General features: G+C 35.8%; 4 protein-coding genes across 4 annotated transcripts in view; 3 read left to right on the top strand and 1 right to left on the bottom strand.

The window, feature by feature from the left end:
• Positions 1-1,364: 1,364 nt before the first annotated feature.
• On the bottom strand, positions 1,365-2,311 carry LOC112042798 (peptidyl-tRNA hydrolase 2, mitochondrial). Its single transcript, XM_024077960.2, has 2 exons — positions 2,026-2,311; positions 1,365-1,766 (listed from the first exon to the last, which is right to left on the bottom strand). Exons 1-2 carry the CDS (start codon positions 2,137-2,139, stop codon positions 1,401-1,403), a joined length of 480 nt encoding a protein of 159 aa, XP_023933728.2. The 5' UTR covers positions 2,140-2,311; the 3' UTR covers positions 1,365-1,400.
• Positions 2,312-3,303: 992 nt separating this feature from the next.
• On the top strand, positions 3,304-7,125 carry LOC112042797 (coiled-coil domain-containing protein 42 homolog). Its single transcript, XM_024077959.2, has 7 exons — positions 3,304-3,531; positions 4,355-4,556; positions 4,926-5,099; positions 5,352-5,430; positions 5,633-5,772; positions 6,342-6,604; positions 6,991-7,125. Exons 1-7 carry the CDS (start codon positions 3,422-3,424, stop codon positions 7,007-7,009), a joined length of 987 nt encoding a protein of 328 aa, XP_023933727.2. The 5' UTR covers positions 3,304-3,421; the 3' UTR covers positions 7,010-7,125.
• A 790-nt stretch (positions 7,126-7,915) lies between these two features.
• On the top strand, positions 7,916-15,521 carry LOC112042796 (putative odorant receptor 85e). The gene is made up of 8 exons (XM_052883065.1): positions 7,916-8,390; positions 9,164-9,289; positions 12,329-12,555; positions 13,463-13,490; positions 13,584-13,762; positions 14,475-14,564; positions 15,236-15,391; positions 15,468-15,521. The coding sequence occupies exons 1-8, from the start codon at positions 7,928-7,930 to the stop codon at positions 15,519-15,521; spliced, it is 1,323 nt and encodes a 440-aa protein (XP_052739025.1). The 5' UTR covers positions 7,916-7,927.
• A 2,163-nt stretch (positions 15,522-17,684) lies between these two features.
• Positions 17,685-18,517, top strand: part of LOC112042795 (uncharacterized) — a 43,198-nt gene continuing 42,365 nt past the window's right edge. Inside the window, exons 1-2 of the mRNA XM_052882855.1 lie at positions 17,685-17,701; positions 18,257-18,400. Of these exons, the coding sequence (XP_052738815.1) occupies positions 17,685-17,701; positions 18,257-18,400 (161 nt within the window). The remainder of the gene's footprint in view (positions 17,702-18,256; positions 18,401-18,517) is intronic.

The following is an 18,517-nucleotide window of genomic DNA, read 5'->3' as shown; positions in this document are numbered from 1 at the left end:
TAGTATATTAATTACTCCTATAAAGTGGTAAAAAGAAAAACTTTTAGGGTTCCTTCCCTACACATAAAATAGTCCGCACCATTGTTCAATAAAGGTATTTTAAAGCTAATTTAATTTACGGAACCCTACACTGTGTTGCCCGACACACTCTTGGCCAGTTTTTTTTAATCTTTATTTAATCAGGTTTTTAAGAAGGTATGTATTTATACACTCGAATTACACGCGCCAACTCAAATATTTTTAATTGTTAGTTTATCATGTAAACTTTATTTTTTTTTTCCTAGTTTTTGTCTGAGATTAGGTAGTTATTTTCTTTTTTAATTTTTAGAAGATAAGTATTTTCTTTTTTACCTCCGCCAATGAGGCAGTTAGTGTTTGTTAGTATTTAAATAATTTTAAGTACACAAAAATGTGATCAGTTTATTACTGTGCCTTACATATTTTGGAAAATGTTTATAAGAATAAATTTATTTCAATAATATTAAGTCTTTCTATTCAGACACCCTTTTAGTATCTTTTAATACATATACATTAGAAATTAAATTATAGAGGTATAATTTTTGGCTTTTATAATTGATTAATATTGACGGACTGATTTTAGAAATTCCCTATCCCTATTAGAAAGCTACATCGTAACAGAGTAACATAGGCTATATTTAATTCCTAACTATTCCCACGAGAATGGAAAATACACAGGTAAAAGCCATTATGTTTTGCTCCTTATAGAAGGGATATGGAGCTAAGATCCACCACACTGGTTCAATGCAGTTTGGTGGGTAATAATATAATGGAACACACACCACTCCACATGCAGCACGTTATTGGAAATATTTTTAGATAATTTCTACCTAGAAAAGAAAAAATAGTAATGTTCCATTACACAATAAAAATGATTTGTGCCATTAGAGTATTAAAAAATGTTAAAAGCAAAATCATCTAGTCTTTGGTGAAATGAAATGACTGCTCCGGTCTGAAGCTTAGTTATTATTATTAGGAAATCCTGATGATGAAATTGACTATAAAGCATATAGCATATCAATATGCAATGAGTAGCTTTAAAAGCTGGTTTTCTCTCATTTATGTATTTAGACTTCATTTTCACATATTTAAAAATGTCTTTTTATTTTGGATAGTTAAAGTCTGACTGCTCAGAGATTTTCTGACAGGTTGTGATAGAATGGGACACGCATACTTAATTACAATTGGCTCATTATTTTGTCTCATCAAGACAAACAGTTGGCATAAGCTTGAAACAGGGCAGTTCAACAATCTTGCCCACCATTTCGATGTTACATCACCCATTTGATCACAACCTGTCAAAAACGCAATCTCTTAGCTGATACTTAGCAAATAAAAGACCTTAATTTATATTACAATTAACCAACATATTTATTACAAAGTTACAATAATTTTAAATGCCCAGTAACTTTGTCAATAACATCTTTAGGTGCTGGACCTACACCAAGCACTGTAATAGAGTTGGGAGCTATTTGAGTTCTTCCTGCGTCTCTTATTAAGGAGGTAACTAGTCCCATTTTCTTAGCATTGTCTGCTATTTGTTTGATTTCATCCACAGAATCTGTTTTTAGTGCTATTTTTGCTTGACCAGTCGCTTGCCAACTCTTCAAACCTTCGGGGTCTCGTTTCAACGCTTTCTCATAGGCACCCACAGCCGCGTGGCCACACTGCGCCGCAATCTTTCCTTTGCCCATATTGAGGTCTGTCCGTACTACTAACACCATTTTGTACTCTGAATCTGATGCAATCTACGAAATGAAATTACAGTATTCTGATTATTTATAACATTTGCGGCATCAAAGACAAATTAATTTGACAAAACGTCGCCTTTTAAATTATTTTTTAATACATTTATTAGTTAATTTCACTAAATAAATTTATTTAGGACAGAACACAGATCATTGTTTTGATTAAAAAATATTAGGGAAGGTTCGATAGAAGCAAAACATTCTTGAAACATCTAGATGAATAGAAATACGATACGATAACGAATAGAATGTTAGATACCTTTCTCACTACTTTTGCGGTTTCGGTGATAATTCCGAGATATTTTTTCAGTGCAAATATTGATATCCCTATACAAATGCCGCATCCCAATCCAGTCAGGAAGTTAAAATCCATTTTTGATCGATTGATTTTTGAAATATTGATTATGTAAATAAACAGTAAGGTAGATAAGATTATTTACTTTATACAAGTTATTATAAATATTTTGAATTTCAGAATATATGCGGGAAATGATTTTAACCTGAGATTATAACCTATGAAAATTAAAATTTAAAATCGAAATTCGGAATTCGGATATCAAAACGGCAGAAAAACAAAGGTTGTCAAATGTCAGTGTCACTGTCACTTTTGTTTTTTTTTTTATTTTCTTTATTTCTTCCCATAGGGAAAAAGCAAAGACTGTCACGTTTGTTTTGGCATGACTTTTTAAATTTGGCAGATTAACAGTGGCATAATGTTTTATTTTAAAAATTTTAGACCTCTGAGTTCTACTTTTTTGAAAGTTTTGACAATTCCGTTAGATTGCGTGACTCAAAAGAGTAGAAATACTGTGACGGCCTCCTTGGCGCAGTGGTATGTGCGGTGGATTTACAAATCGGAGGTCCTGGGTTCGATCCCCGGCTGGGCAGATTGAGATTTTCTTAATTGGTCCAGGTCTGGCTGGTGGGAGGCTTCGGCCGTGGCTAGTTACCACCCTACCGGCAAAGACGTACCGCCAAGCGATTTAGCGTTCCGGAACGATGCCGTGTAGAAACCGAAAGGGGTGTGGATTTTCGTCCTCCTCCTAACAAGTTAGCCCGCTTCCATCTAAGACTACATCATCACTTACAATCAGGTGAGGTTGTAGTCAAGGGCTAACTTGTAAAGAATAAAAAATAAAAAAAAAACACACAGATAGTTTCTTTTCGACCAATAATAACAGGACCTCGTTATTAATGGTCGAAGCTCGTTAGTCGTTACCCCTATGGCAAAGATCAAAAATCAATGATCTAACGCGTTTATAAAAACTGGTGCTATAGAATCGACGTTTCATTGTTGTAATCGTTTTCGTCGTATAAAGAGATAACCCTAGAGTTATGGGAAATACTCCCGAGCATCCTGTATTCCTGTATATGTTTTTGTTATCACACACACATCTCAGAATACAAAAAAACATTAATAAAGTGTTTTTCTGTATTGTGAGCCTCTGAGGTACTCATCATAGATTTAAGAGTCGGTACAAGTCTTTATTCCGTGATTAGTAGCCCGTGATAATATATTTGTTTCCTAGCAACGGCCAAGTAACATCTTTCTTTTCCTGTTTAGCTTTTCGTCTTTCTTTATTTGATTACTTAGTAGTGCCTGAGTTTAGTGTAATATTTTTAAAATTTAGACTGATTTTTGAATCAACTGCGAAATGAAAAAGGTTTCCAAAGACCTGGCTCCAATAGCCATTCCTCATGGACCACCTGTGGAGTCCACGTCAGAGTATTATAAATCCTTGATGGAAAGTTCACGTATGGTAAAGTAAGTGCCTCGTTAAGGTCCCTATTCTAATCTATTAAAAGAAATAATTGCTGTCCGTTAGTCTCGCTAGTGGGTAGGGGTAGGGTAGAGGTAGGAGTAGGGTGGGGTAGGGGTAGAAATAAGGAAAAATTGCACTTTGTCAAAGCGAAGCTTGACCGAGTCCTATTTAGCTAGTTCTATTTATGTAACTCTAGCAGCTGCTTTCGAAACCGAAAAATCCCTACTTACGTAATTGTCGTTTACCTATAAATATCACGGCCGAAACATCTTTCTTTTTATTCTTTAAGAGTTAGCCCTTGACTACAATATCACCTGATGGTAAGTGATGATGCAACTTAGATGAAAGCGGGCTAACTTGTCAGGAGTTGAATTAAAATCCACACCCCTTTCGGTTTCTACATGACATTGTACCGGGACGCTAAATCGCTTGACGGTAAGTCTTTGCCGGTAGGTTATATAACCTCGGTCCCTCCCACCAGCCAGACCAATTAAGAAAACCTCTATCGGCCCAGCCGGAGATCAAATTCAAATACAAATTCCATTTATTTAAATTAGCTTAGTTTACAAGCACTTTTGAAAAGTCAAGTTATGTCATGATCATGGCGGTAATTAAAATCGAAAACTTGAAATTAAAGTTACGAGGGTTCCAAACGCGCCTCGGTCCGAAAAGAGCTAACAATAAACTCAGCCATGGTTTATTTTACGGGATTGAACCCAGAACCTCTGTTTTGTAAATCCACTGCGCATACCACTGCGCCGCAGGGGCCGTCAAAAACGTCTTGTTAGGTTTAATCTTAACCAGGTGATAATGGTTCATTACCAGAAAATATCCAGTATGGGACGTAGCTCGGCCTACTCCACAAGTGCTGATGGAGCAAGCTCGCAGGGATCTCATAGAGGCAGATGAAAAGCTCGCTCTAAAAAGAGAAGAGGAAAAAGCGAACAGAGATTTGATGGACAACAAGTGGCAGGAGCTGCGTGAGAAGGAGATGCTTTTGAAGGAGTCTTTTATCAGCTTCAACAAGGTCTGAGTGCCTAGTGGGAGTTTTCAATGTTTTCGTACTGTGACGATCGCGTAAACGTAAACGTGAATTTCTAAGGAATTGAAACAGCTGAGCAGTAGTGCCACTAGATGGCGCTGTTTCATTTGTTTAAAAAATCGCGTTTACGGTTACGCGTTCATCACAGTATGAAAACATTGAAAACTCCCTTTAAAAACATTAATAGGAAGCTACACCTCCCTATTAAAAAATCAATGAGCATATAACCCTATACAGTTCTTATATTTTTCATATAAAAACACCAACGCTTCAATTAAATTGAATGAATGGTATTAGGAATGCATGAAGTCGATAAAATTATCATATCAATATTCTAATTTCGTATCAATATAGTTTATCAGAGAAAATCAAGAGAAGCGCGACAGGGCAGAGCGTAAGATGGAAGCCGATATGGAAGTGCTGGAGAGAAAGACACGAGAAACGGAGGCCATGCGGCAGAGAGTCGTAGAGATGGAGGAGGTCAAGGAGCTCATGGAGAAGCAAGTCCAGGATTATACAATTTACGAGGTTGAGTTTCACTTGTTGTCTAGTGATTAGATCAGCTCACCTTTGTTACATTTTAGGGTTCAAAGGAAAAGAGTCCCTATTGCTAATACTCCGCTGTCCGTCCCTCCGTCCTTTTGTCACCAGGCTATAACATGAACTGTGATAGTTACCCGGTGGAAATTTTAACAGTTTTATATAAATTAGTGAATATTGAGTTAATTTTCCCGAAAGTCTTATGAAAATCAATCAAATGTCTCTCTGTTTCCGCTGCAGTACTACCTGATGTCGGTTGTACACAACTACCCGGAGTTCAAGCAACCGTTAGACGTACTAAACCGTTATGAAGCCTTAGGTAAAATAAACATTTGATATAATACCTGCTAAAGGTTTTTGTGTGTCTCTCTATTGACCGCTTTATCATTGAGCTATTGAGTCTTTGATATGATATGTTGTTTTCGGCATTTATGATACATTTTAATTTGGCATGTGTGACTTACAACTAGGGAACCCTAATATTGCGCGTGGCCCGTGGTAGTTTTTCTGTTTTATTCTAGCTGCCGCAAAAGCCACATTAGCGGAACGTCAGGAACGGGATTTGGAGATGCTAGAGAATGCTCGCCAGGAGATCGCGTCGCTCACTGAAGAGAAGAAACTATTCATCATGGGCCTGAACAACACCCTCGCTGATCTCAGAGTAAGTAAATATTTGGAGATTTTGAAGATCGCGTCGCTTAATGAAGAGAACAACACTCTCCCTGATCTCAGAGTAAGTACCTAAATATTTGAAGATACTGAATAACGCGTGCCAGAAGATCGCATCGCTCACTGAAGAGGAGAAGCTCGTCATCATGGGCCTGAACAACACCCTCGCTGATCTCAGAGTAAGTAAATATTTGGAGATGCTGAAGATCGCGCACCAGGAGATCGCGACGCTTACTGAAGAGAAAAACTTTTAAAATATGTAAGTTTAGGAATGAAGTTGGTCACTAATTCAAAAACTTATATTATGGTAGTTTTAATTTTTTTTTCATTTCAATTATTTATTTTTTATTAAAATGCATAATTTGCTTATGATCATGGCTAATCGCACGGCAGCAACTCATTTTTTACCTCGCGATGCTCAGGATTCTTTTTTGGACTTCTCGCTTCGCTTCGTCCAGTCTTAAAATCTCTCGCTTGCACGACAAAAAATTAATTTGCTACAAACAAATAACTTTTAATTTTGGATAGCCGTTAGTTACAGATAACATTTCAAAATTTCAGTGGCGCTACGACATAGTACGCAATCGCGTGATCAAATGGGAGCTTGCACTAAATCGCCTCAAGGAAACTGCAGCAAAACGGCATGTGGAACTGTGCCACGTTAGATCGGCTATATGGAGTTTGTACGTGAAGATCTGCAAGCAAAAGGGTCTGCCGATAGATGTGAAGAACTCGGACTTTGAGCAACAGCTGGTGGTCATAATGAGGGCGCTATTGGAGCTGAAGCGCATTTATAAAATCGCGCAACATAGGTCTAAACAAAAGTGAGTGGCTTTGTGAGATTTCTTTTCGCTGAGATTTTCTGTTTGATAATTACAATTAGGTTATTAGTTGAACTATAAGCAGTAACACATGGCGTGTAACCATAGGAACACGTTGACGACATTACAATCGCATACGCAATTTTATTGTTTGTCATCTATAATGGTCTGCCTACCTAACCTAATTACCTACTGGGCAATCACGGAGTAGGCGTCCTTATTTTGGTTCAACTTATTTGCCGGGGTACATAAATAGTCTGAGTTTCTAGGTGAAACCATTTGATTTAACTATTCTGGACTCTATTTCTCTCTTTTGATTAGGTACTCAAAATGCCGCTAAAACTTAGTATCTATGAATAAGCATTTACTCATAATTTTTTCTTTCGCAGAGATGGTGAATCCATGTAGACTTTCTGAAACATGAAAGAAGACTTTATTTCCTTCGTTAACCTATCGATCTTTTAGTTATTGTTGTTCAAATTGTAGACATTTACATGAACTTACGTGTTTTGAATAAAATTTATCACAACAATAAATTATTTTCTTTTATGTAAAACAAGCGGATGCCGGCAAATACGTCCAACTGAAATGCAGATTTTCACAAATCCTGCAAAATATGGATTTTCCGGGATATAATGTAGTCGTATATAGGTATATTATCCAAGGATATAATCTACCTCCATTCCAAACAGTCTAATCAGGTTAATATGATATGCGTGAAAAGTCATGAAAGTATCCTTTCATGAAAGTCATCCTTTCCAAACTTTTGCGTTTAGTAGTAGGAATATTAGTTAATTGCCTGTAGCAAAATACCTCATATTAACAAAGTTTTACATTATGAAGTCCAGCTAATAGCAACGTTTAACGAAACTGATTTTAAAGTTTGTAATTACTCCCCTGTTAGCAGTTTCAAGGAAGAGTTAATAAGAACGATTAAAGTAACACACGAACAGTTTGAAATAATTGAATAAACTATTAAAACTTTTTACTAATTAAATGAATTTAATAGTCTTGTTGGTTTTGGTACTGTTTTAAACATATACTCCTACTCGGTAACCGGATATGATCTTTGTCAGAACACAAAAAAAACACATTTTATTTTTCTTTATAGTGGGTGGTGATTGTAGGGGTGACATCCACAACTAGCAAAAGGTTGAGTAAAGTTTACATTACCTTTGCGAACAAATGAAACTTTTAATTACTGATTTTATTACGTAAATTAAGTTGTGGGTCACACGTACCTATACAAATTTTGAATAATGTTTTGTTTTATTTTAGATGTTAAAACATTTAAGATTTATTTCATATAACAAAGCGAAATCAAGTATGAATGTCGATAAAGTATCAATCTACGCGCACTTTATGGAACTGCCACTCAAATGTGTAGCATGCTGGGATTGGTACAAGAAACCACAAAATGAAAATCAAATTTTCCTCAACAACATCTTCTTAGGCTTCACATTGTTCATGTTGATCAACTTGTTGGTGTCTCTGATAGTACATTTGTTTAGCGAATGGACTGATATCATGACCAGTCTAGATATAATGGCCGATGGATTGCCAATAGCCGCTGCAGTTTTCATTGTCTCTTATTTTGGAATGTACAAAACGGAGATGTACGAATTGGTGGAATATATGAATTGTAACTTCAAGTGGCACTCTGCTAGAGGACTGTCTAACATGACGATGACGAAAGCTTACAGGACAGCGAAGAATTTTTGCTGTTTCTACACCGCATGCACCATCTTTAGTGTTGCTATGTACTTGATCTTGCCAGTCATTCTTCATTGTAAGTACCATTATATTGATAGTAGCTTTATAATTTAAATGACAAAGTGTGTTTCGTTAAATTTTGCAACTGATCGATTGATCAGTTTTGCAAACAAGTAAAGAAGACAATTCATTGTTACGTGACGTCATTCTAAATTAAAAATGGCGGGTTCCAAAGATGACGGACCACTAATCAATTTTAAAAGGGTTTATTGAGAAGCATACGAAAAATTAAATGACGTCATTCTAATGTATGGTTCAAAAATTAATTATTAAATATTTAAATTATTAAACACATTCCATCAGTTAGGTAGGTCTAATTTCGAGAAAGCCGTATCCAGCTCGACTGGCCAGCGTTCGGGAAACTCCGTGACATTTTTTTGTCCAAAATTCTTCAGTGTCTGCAGACGAAAGTCTTCGAACAGTGCGTGTTGCCAGTGATGACCTACGGATCCGAGACTTGGTCGCTAACTATGGGCCTCATTAGAAGGCTCAAAGTCACTCTTGTCACATTTTAGTTTATCTGCGTAATCGAATCCGAAATGAGGAGATCCGCAGGCGAACCGAAGTCACTGACATAGTCATAAAGTCACAAAGCTGAAGTGACAATGGGCAGGTCACATAGTTCGAATAGCCGATGTCCCATGGTGCTGGAATGGCGACCGTTGTGCTTGGAAGTTCATGTAAGAGGCCTATGTCCAGCAGAGGACGTCTTTCGATGGCGATGATGATGATGAAATATTTAAATAAATTACCATCTTTACCAAATTTTAATACCATTTATTGTTACAGTGTTGACAAATCAACCACTCCAACATTGGATATATACGGATGTAACTCACGACATGATATTGATATTGATTTTCTTACGGCAGTGCATTTCACAAGCTTTCGTGGCTCTCGCAGTTGGACAACTTGGTACTGTACTCGTAATAAATATACTCAGAGGCACAATTTTCCGCCCCCTTTAATATACACGCGTCATATTTGTGCCTCTGAGTATATTTTGATGTAAATTAGGTTGTGATTATCATTATCAACCTATACTTATTTGGCTCACTGCTGACATCCAGTCTCCTCTCAGAATGAGAGTGGTTAGGCCAAGGTCCACTACGAGCCCAATGCGGATTGGCAGAATTCACACACGGAAAGAATTAAGAAAATTCTCTGGTATGCAGGTTTCCTCACGATGTTTTTCCTTCACTGTTTGAGACACGTGATATTTAATTTCTCAAAATGCACTCAACTGTAAAGTTGGAGATGCGTGCCTCGGACCGCATTCGAACCCACACTAAATCAGAGGCAGAGGTCATATCCATTGGGCTATCACGGCTCAATTTTTTCAGAATAGAGAATTGTTCTAGAAATTATGCAGTACACGGTTCTGAAGAGCAGTCGAATGATATAAAATTATAAACAGAACACCATTTGAACGAATACTGCCCTCATAATGAAGAGTGCAATAACTAGGTTTTGACTACTTTCGAGATAATTGCGGTTAAAGTTTTAATTTTTGTTTTGTGTGTATCTTCGTAACTATTTAAGATATATATATTTTAAACTTTTACTAAACGGCGCATAAAATAATGCTTAATTTTATGTAGTATATTATATTTGTACATAAGTTTATATACATAGTAAAAACGCAATAATGTATTTTTCATTAGGACTTATGAGTAGTTTCGTTTACCATTCCTAATCATAACTGCAATAACTACACTGTTTATTGCATTATTTGTTAGTAAACCGACAAATTGCACTTTTGTGTAGCACAGTAAGTATACGATGTCCTATAGTTTCTTCTACCATACATGCAATAACTGTCCTAGTTATTGCTGTTTTCCTTAGTAAAATATTTTAATTAGATATTAGGAAGAATGGTTTATTGCAAGAACATAATAAGTTTATATGAAAATATATTAAAACTAAATTATTTGGTATGAAAATATTTATTTAATAAGTTTAATTATATGAAACTGTAAGAATCTAATCTAAGTGTTATCAAAAAAAATCCAGATATTAAAAATAAAACTGCATTCAGAGGCATAACAAAAGATCAAAAACAAAAAATAATATCAGAATTGTCGCCTCTGATGCCAGAGACGAGAAGAAGTTTTTTACATTTAACAGTATCTTTACAAGTGTCCAACATAGATTAAAATAAGATTATAAACAGGTTTTTAAGTTGCTGTATAGGTTATTCTAATCGTTATAAGACTGATTTAAAGAATGATCTCCTAAGTCGCATTATTAGATTAAGTGTTAATGTTTTTTGTGTAATACATGTATCACTTTAAGCGTTTTTTTACTGACAAAGTACCTAGTACTTTCAAATGTTAATAAAATAGCAACTTCTCCGTAGTTACACATTATAATTAAAAAAAAAAACTTCTCTTCTAAATCTTCTGTTTTACAAAAATCTCTTGCCATAGATTAAGAATAGAGTCACATTATGAGACCAATCTTGAAATCAGTCCTAATTCAATAAAAGTATCAATAAAAGTGTCTTAATCAAATCACTACTTAAAATCTTACATGTTTACACATATTAATAGTCAGTTTGTAATCTTATTTTAATCTATGTTTGATACTTGCGAAGATACTGGTAAATTTAACTAAAAACTCCTGCTCGTCTTTGACATCAGAGGCAACAATTCTGATATTGTTCTTTCTTTTCGATCTTTTGTTATGCCTCTGAACGCAGTTTCATTTGTAAAGTCTGGAAGTTTTTCCTTTTTGATAATTTTCATTTCCAGGAAGTGTCATTCTCTCCCATCAGCTGCATGTTTTTCTTTGACTTTCATTGATATTTGTCTCCTTTCAGCCTTTACTGCCGAAATATTCTTTAAATTTAGCCTTGGTTGTGTGTTTCTCATTTTGTACTGAGACGATAGGTGTTGATATAAGTAAAAACCTGATATAGTCATCACTTTTACCATGTTATCTTAGAATTTGGCAATTTTACTGCATCCGCAAAATATTTTATTGTAATAGATTCAGTAGCAATCAGTATGTACATTTAGTAAGCAAGACATTTCAAGTAATAAGTTTCCTTATGATAACTGCAATAACTCTTACTTGTTGCACATATGATTAGTAAATTTTAAGTAATATTTCTAAATATGAAAGCTATCCAAGTCATAACTCAAGATATTTCGGTTATGATTAGCTACTTACAAACTGTAATATTACATATTGCAGTTATGCTAATCAATAAAACCGAAACTATTGAAGATACAAAAAAGACGTCTAAGACGAAAATATAGAACTCATTTTCCTGATTACGAATATGGACTTAAGTCAATTTGCCCAAAAACACGACTTATTGCACTCTTCATTAGGACGGCAGAATAGTTACTCGTAAAGTTCTAGAAACTTAAGAGGAAACGGAAAGTTTGCTCCTTTATCTTATAATGTCGGGTATCGCTATCTGTAATTTTGTGCATTAAAGGATTAGGTAAAGTGCTAATTTAATCTACGGAACTCTACACTACTATTATTTTATTAACTTTAAAGCCGTTTTATTAAGTTTAAAGCTGCTTGTCCACCAAAGCGGAGCGAGGCAACAAAGCGGAGAAACAGACTAATGCGGAGCGGAGTTGCGTACTGTGTCTGTCCACCGGAGTGGAGTGAGGCTGCGGAGCGAAGTGAGAAAGTAATGCGAAGCCCGCTCTGTTTACCGTTTTTATATACATTTTAAACTAGCTCGCAACTCCCTGTCCACTGAATAGGAGGGGAGATTTTGTGCTATCCTTTCCTTTTTCCTTATTAATATTTTTCCGTTTCTCGGCTCCGCTGCGTCGCTCCGCGTCGATGGACTAGTAACCTAATAACTAGGTACTTAATGGGGCTTTAAAATGTACCTGCTATGGATTTTAAAAAGTGGATAAAAAAATGTTCATAAATAACCTGTATCTAAGCCAGAATTATTCTCGTCAAAATCGTCCTTTATTCTAGGTGTATTCTTCGCCTGCAACGCTATTCTTCTCTGTGGTCAACTGGATCTTCTCTGCTGTTGTCTCCGCAATATACGATTTACGGCGTTGCTCCAACATGGCGTCCATCACAAGGCGCTTGCAAACCAATTCAATGATATAAAACTGGACGAAGAACACAGTTACTTGTACAACCGGTCGGAGATTTGTGACTCCGGTTACCATTATGATAAGAAATGGGTAGCTTTCGTAGGATATCTTTACTTTATAAAAAATATTAGATTAGATTTTTTATTCTTAACAAGTTAGCCCTTGACTACAACCTCACCTGATGGTAAGTGATGATGCAATCTAAGATGGAAGCGGGATAACTTGTTAGGAGGAGGATGAAAATCCACACCCCTTTGGGTTTCTATACGCTTCGCTTGGCGGTACGTCTTTGTCGGTAGGGTGGTAACTAGCCACAGCCGAAGTCTCCCACCAGCCATAAACGCCCGCGACTTCATCCACTTGAAATTCAATTTTCAAAATTCACACATTTTTCACAAATCCCGAATTTGATTTGAAGAATGTGTGAATTGTAATTTTTTAAATCAACATGCCGACGCGACCAACACACGATCAGTTTTACCGGACGTCTAACGGTTACTGCAGGCTGGGTTTATCGGATGTTGAGTGGCTAGCATTATGCAGATGGGTGAAGATTATAAATTCTGATATTATGCAATAATTTTGACGCACATAAAAACATTTAATAAGTTTTCTTGTTCACTTGTGTTGTGTATTTTCCGAGATCAACCAAATAAACCGCCTAAACTGGGTATCCATTACTAACATCTAAGTATATATCTATAGTCTATAGTAATATATAAAGCTGAAGAGTTTGTTTGTTTGTTTGATTGATTGAACGCGCTAATCTCAGGAACTACTGGTCCGATTTGAAAAATTCTTTCAGTGTTAGATAGCCCATTTATCGAAGAAGGCTATAGGATATATATTATCTCCGTATTCCAACGGGAACGAAAACCACGCGGTTGAATCCGCGCTGTGTCAGCTAGTTATACAATAAAGTGTAACTAGTGTAATTATTATAATGTATAATGTAAAATAGTATTGCTTGAATTTTTAATAAATAAATAAATTAATTACATTTCAGACATCTCAGGGAAATAAAACGCAATACGGTAATATTCCAATTTAATATTTGCCCGAATAAATAGAAAATTTGCTTGTTCTTTTAAATTTGTATTTATAAACTACATTTTTATATATTTCAGATATCTATAGTCCAATATATGACGATGCAACGATGGTGGCCTTGCGGGACTGTGCCCGAATGTCCCAGGTTGTGAAAGAGTATAAAGATCGCTTCGAAAACTTTGTATCTCCACTGCTTGTGTTGAGAGTTGTACAAGTTACCGTGTATCTTTGTACACTGTTGTATGAAGCTACTTTAGTAAGTCATCATCATCAACAGCCTATTGTAACGGCGCGGCATTCCTCCTTTTGGGGGTATATGGAGCTTAAATTTTGACGGCCTCCGTGGCGCAGTGGTATGCGCGGTGGATTTAAAAGACGGAGGTCCTGGGTTCGATCCCCGGTTGGGCTGATTGAGTTATTCTTAATTGGTCCAGGTCTGGCTAGTGGGAGGCTTTGGCCGTGGCTAGTTACCACCCTACCGGCAAAGACGTATCGCCAAGTGATTTAGCGTTCCGGTACGATACCGTGTAGAAACCGAAAAGAGTGTGGATTTTCATCCTCCTCCTAACAAGTTAGCCCGCTTCCACCTTAGATTGCATCATCACTTACCATCAGGTGAGATTGTAGTCAAGGGCTAACTTGTAAAGAATAAAAAAAAAAATATTCACCACGCTGCTCTAATGCGAGGTGGCGAGCATTAACAACCACTATCATATGCTATAGTAATAATGACCGGAACTGCTTGACGTGCTCTGTGAGGCAGTGTAACACTACCAACTTTTGTCCGAGCTGTAAATTTAACTGATTTTTTTTCAAAAGGCCTCATTTCTCGACACAGGATTCAAACTCAGGACCTCGTGATTCAAATCACATATGCCGCTAACGACTTGACAAACGAGGCAGTCAACTTTATTAGTAGTAGTTTATCAGTCATAAAATAAAACAAAGTATCCCATTTTATATTCCAGAAATTCGAAATGGTGACTGTAGAATATCTTGTCGCTGTTGCATTGGACATATTTGTTTATTGCTATTTCGGCAATCAAATTATATTACAGGTAAATATAAATACAAATAAAATGTCACAATAAAATGTACAAAATGTACAAATAAAATGTAAACGACTGAAGAATTATTGTAAGTATGTACGTAGTCTATGATTTTAAACTTATTTCGTGATTGTTCATTACGAATATTATTTACTAGGAGTGGGTACGACATTAGGCCAGCAGGAGGGGATCGAGTGATCAGTTTTATCGGCTGTCAAGCCGTTAGCGCTACATCTATGTGAGCTTACTTGATGGTCAGTGGCTGACATAATGTAAGACCATGCATTACTTTTATAGGGTGGTCCGATTTTAATAATAGGCTAGTTGACACTTTTCTAGAATGGCCTTAAATTGTTATTTGTCGTTTTACTAGATTGAAAAAAAATTATCGTATATTTTTATATAGAAAATATATTTTTTAAAATTAGTTTGACGTTTATTCCTTTAGTAACATCAAGTAACATTGTGATGTCACAAAATGGACGTCAGCGTTTTTTGACGTTTCGAAAAATTGATAAAATATCTAACTTTTAAATTAAGTTTTCTATGAAATCCTTTTAACTTTTATTAATTAATATTGATATATTTCGGACCCTTATTCCATGTATTATACGAAATTAATATTGTTTATATAAAATTTGATATGAGTCAACTACCCTATTGTTTTTTTATTGTTGAAGGCAGACAGAGTATCATCAGCTGGCTACCAGAGCGCCTGGGCCACAATGGGGGCGAAACCACGTCGTCTGTTGCTCAACATATTGCTCTCCACCCACAAGCCCATGATCGTGAGAGCTGGTGGTTTCTTACCTATTAATCTAAACACCTTTGTTCTGGTAATCTTACTATAATCCGTATGGAATGTTTTGATTGCAATCTCTTTTATTATAATCCTATTAATTTTTGTTCCAGATTATAAAGACTTCATTTTCCTATTATACGTTGCTGGTGAATGTTAACGAGTAATCGATTAGTGATATATTAATCTACGATTATAACTGTACCTACTGCGCCTGCTGTAAGGCCTTATTCGCACGAGAGTTAAAAAAACCGACGCGTTATAACCCAGCGTTGGCGGGCGTATCGTATAGTATGTACTATTTCCAACGTCCAAAATTGAAATGCTCGATAAAAACGCTTAAACGCTTTTTTAACGTCCGTTAAAAAAAATCTCGTGCGAATGAGGGCTTAGAAAACGCCTTTTGTTTAAGCTATAAGATTTTGACACGTTATCAAAGGTATACAACAATATGGTCAGTAAAAAAATTATACTTAAATTAAAAAACTGTCAGTTTTATTTGATCATCATCATCACCATTAATTAAAATTGATTGATCACCAAGTGGAACGTAGTACCTACTACGTTCCACTTGGTGATCAGTACGACCCAAATATTCCTGCAGCCGTTCCACTTGACAATCGTTTAGTTCGGGGCGAAAACGTCACTGATCACGTCATTAAATATTTCGCTCAAGAAACCACCGAGTCAACGAACGACACGAAGCAAAGTTACGAAACAAATGAGGCTAAAGACCAGTGTTGCCAATACCTATTTCCCTGATTTCCCACAAATCAGCACCGTATTTCCTCGCTGACTGTCTTATCAAAAAATCAACTACTAAAATCGATTATGGTTATGGTATATGGTTTCGGAACGCAAGGTTCTAGGTTCGAATCCTGGGTTGAGCTATATGAGATACTGAGTTTTTCTTTCTTCTAAGTAATATTCAGCTAGAGCCCGGAATTGGGAAGTTAGTCGTGTGAGTGTGACATCCTGTGCCTCGGAAAGTACGTTAAGCCGACTTTTCCCGGACATTATCATTAACATCTGATAGTGGTCTTATTAGAAGGCTCAAAGTCACTCAGCGGGCGATGGAGCGAGTTATGCCCAGAATATCTCTACGTGGTCGAATCAGAAAGGATATCCGCAGTCACTAACATAGCTCAGCAAGTCGTCAAGCTGAAGTGGCAATGGGCACACAGGGCAGGCCACAAAGTTCGAAGAGCCGATGGACATTGGGGTTCCAAGGTGCTGAAATTAGCAACACGTATGTTTAGTATAGTCTAAAGAATAGAAAATTGGCATGACGTAGATTAAAAATTAATAATTAATTCGCTACTATCAACAACCTATACTCATAATAAAGGTCTAAATTCATGTAGAATGTCAAGATATTTTAATATTTTTGATATCAGTCTTTACTTTTAACCGACTTCCAAAAAGGAGGAGGTTCTACGTTCGGCTGTATGTATGTTTTTTTGAAAATTATGTTGGAGGGTATTATATAATCGATAATGAAACTAAAATTTACTTTTTATTTTTTGTCTGTCTGTCTCTCCGTATTTTTGTTGACCGGGCATCACGCTGAAACTACTGAATGAATTCGAATGAAGTTTTATTGAAATGATTTGAGACTATATCACGAAGACGGAATACTTTATGTTACGAAATATAATTCAACAGGGGTGGTAAGTTTGTATGGAAAGTCCTTAATTTTTCAAGTCACATTTGTAAAAAATGTTATGTGAATTACCAAAAAAATACTAAAAATGATTTAAGATTTTTCGAACTTCTACCCTTAAAGGATTAAAGAGGGGTTGCAGTATTTTTTGATATAAATCGTTCACGTTTTGATTAATATTTTTGTAAAATGATTAGTGGACTATTTATTATGCGAAAATATAAATATAAGGGGGTGAAATAGGGGTTGAAAGTTTACATCGATTTCCACGCGGAGGAAGTCGCGGGCGTCTGCTATTGAAAAATAAAATAATTAAATATTATGTGAACAACTGCTTCATGTTGCCATGTCTGTAGGCACCTTTATATAATACTGGCAAGTTTGATTAATCTGATTTCAAAACATGAGAATAAAATAAATGTTCCTTTTGATGTTTATAACAAAATAATCATAAACATGCTACGCAATAAAATGTGTTTCTAATAAAAATTGAAAAATATAAAAACCAAAAAAATATACAAATTCGTAAGTACCTAGGTAATTTTTTTTTCAGATATAATTTTATTTATGATCGTTATAATATTTTATGAATTACCCTATTTTAGAAAATTCAAGTCAATGCTCAAATGGGAACGTAGGTACCTAATATAAAAATCAGTCCGCAAAAATGGCTGACAAGAAAAAGTAAGTAATTTTTTATAATGCTCTCATTAGGTTTTATTTTATTGCCAAATTCCATGCTATAAACACGAAGCCAAGTAAGAATCATCATCATCAATCCATATTCGCCTCACTGCTGAGTTCGAGTCTCCTCTCAGAATGAGAGGGCTTAGGTCAATAGTCCACCACGCTGGCCCAATGCGGATTGGCAGACTTCATATAGGTACGTAGAGAATTCAGAAAATTCTCAGGTTTCCTCACGATGTTTTCCTTCACCGTTTGAAACACGTGATATCTAATTTCTTAAAATGCACATAACTGACAGACAGACGTCATATCCACTGGGTTATCACGGCTTTGTAAGATACGGACTCGTATCTAAATTACTCGTTTATTTATCTAATAGGTAACCAAGACCTAGGAAGCTTACGAGTAGGTAGTATTTGCCTTATGTATTCCGTTAGTGCAGACTTATTTCGACGCTGGTTGATCTATGTTTACCGATACCGAATCCGGTGTAATTGTCACATCCTTAGTAAAATTTCGTTGCAAATAAAGTCAAGACAATATGGTTTTTAGATCACAAGCAGCCGGCGATGCACCAGACAAGAAAAAGGAAGAAAAACATGATGAATCGAAGGCAAAGTCCAAAAACAAAAGAATCTCTGAAATCCTTCCTGAACCAGAGGAGTTGCCTAAAACTGCTTCACAAATTTTGAGAGAGTAAGATTTTGAATGATTTGAAAAAAAAAATGTAGTCTTTGTTTGTTTAGTAGAATTTTTAATATGCTATTTTGTATAGGTAGGCGTTTAGCTTGGATGATATAGTGTATAATTGTA

Source organism: Bicyclus anynana, chromosome 8 (assembly GCF_947172395.1).
Source record: "Bicyclus anynana chromosome 8, ilBicAnyn1.1, whole genome shotgun sequence".
Taxonomy (NCBI): domain Eukaryota; kingdom Metazoa; phylum Arthropoda; class Insecta; order Lepidoptera; family Nymphalidae; genus Bicyclus; species Bicyclus anynana.
The sequence above is the reverse complement of the archived record's forward strand: the minus strand, read 5'-3'. Positions and strand labels throughout refer to the sequence as shown.

Excerpts from the sequence above, each read along its gene's own strand:
- LOC112042798 (XM_024077960.2), bottom strand. The coding sequence starts at position 2,139 with ATGGATTTTAACTTCCTGACTGGATTGGGATGCGGCATTTGTATAGGG. Across the intron at positions 1,767-2,025 it reads CCGCAAAAGTAGTGAGAAAG|ATTGCATCAGATTCAGAGTA; the intron begins GTATCTAACATT and ends TTCATTTCGTAG.
- LOC112042797 (XM_024077959.2), top strand. The coding sequence starts at position 3,422 with ATGAAAAAGGTTTCCAAAGACCTGGCTCCAATAGCCATTCCTCATGGA. Across the intron at positions 3,532-4,354 it reads GAAAGTTCACGTATGGTAAA|AAAATATCCAGTATGGGACG; the intron begins GTAAGTGCCTCG and ends GTTCATTACCAG. Across the intron at positions 4,557-4,925 it reads CTTTTATCAGCTTCAACAAG|TTTATCAGAGAAAATCAAGA; the intron begins GTCTGAGTGCCT and ends GTATCAATATAG.
- LOC112042796 (XM_052883065.1), top strand. The coding sequence starts at position 7,928 with ATGAATGTCGATAAAGTATCAATCTACGCGCACTTTATGGAACTGCCA. Across the intron at positions 13,763-14,474 it reads TGTTGTATGAAGCTACTTTA|AAATTCGAAATGGTGACTGT; the intron begins GTAAGTCATCAT and ends TTTATATTCCAG. Across the intron at positions 15,392-15,467 it reads ATCTAAACACCTTTGTTCTG|ATTATAAAGACTTCATTTTC; the intron begins GTAATCTTACTA and ends TTTTTGTTCCAG.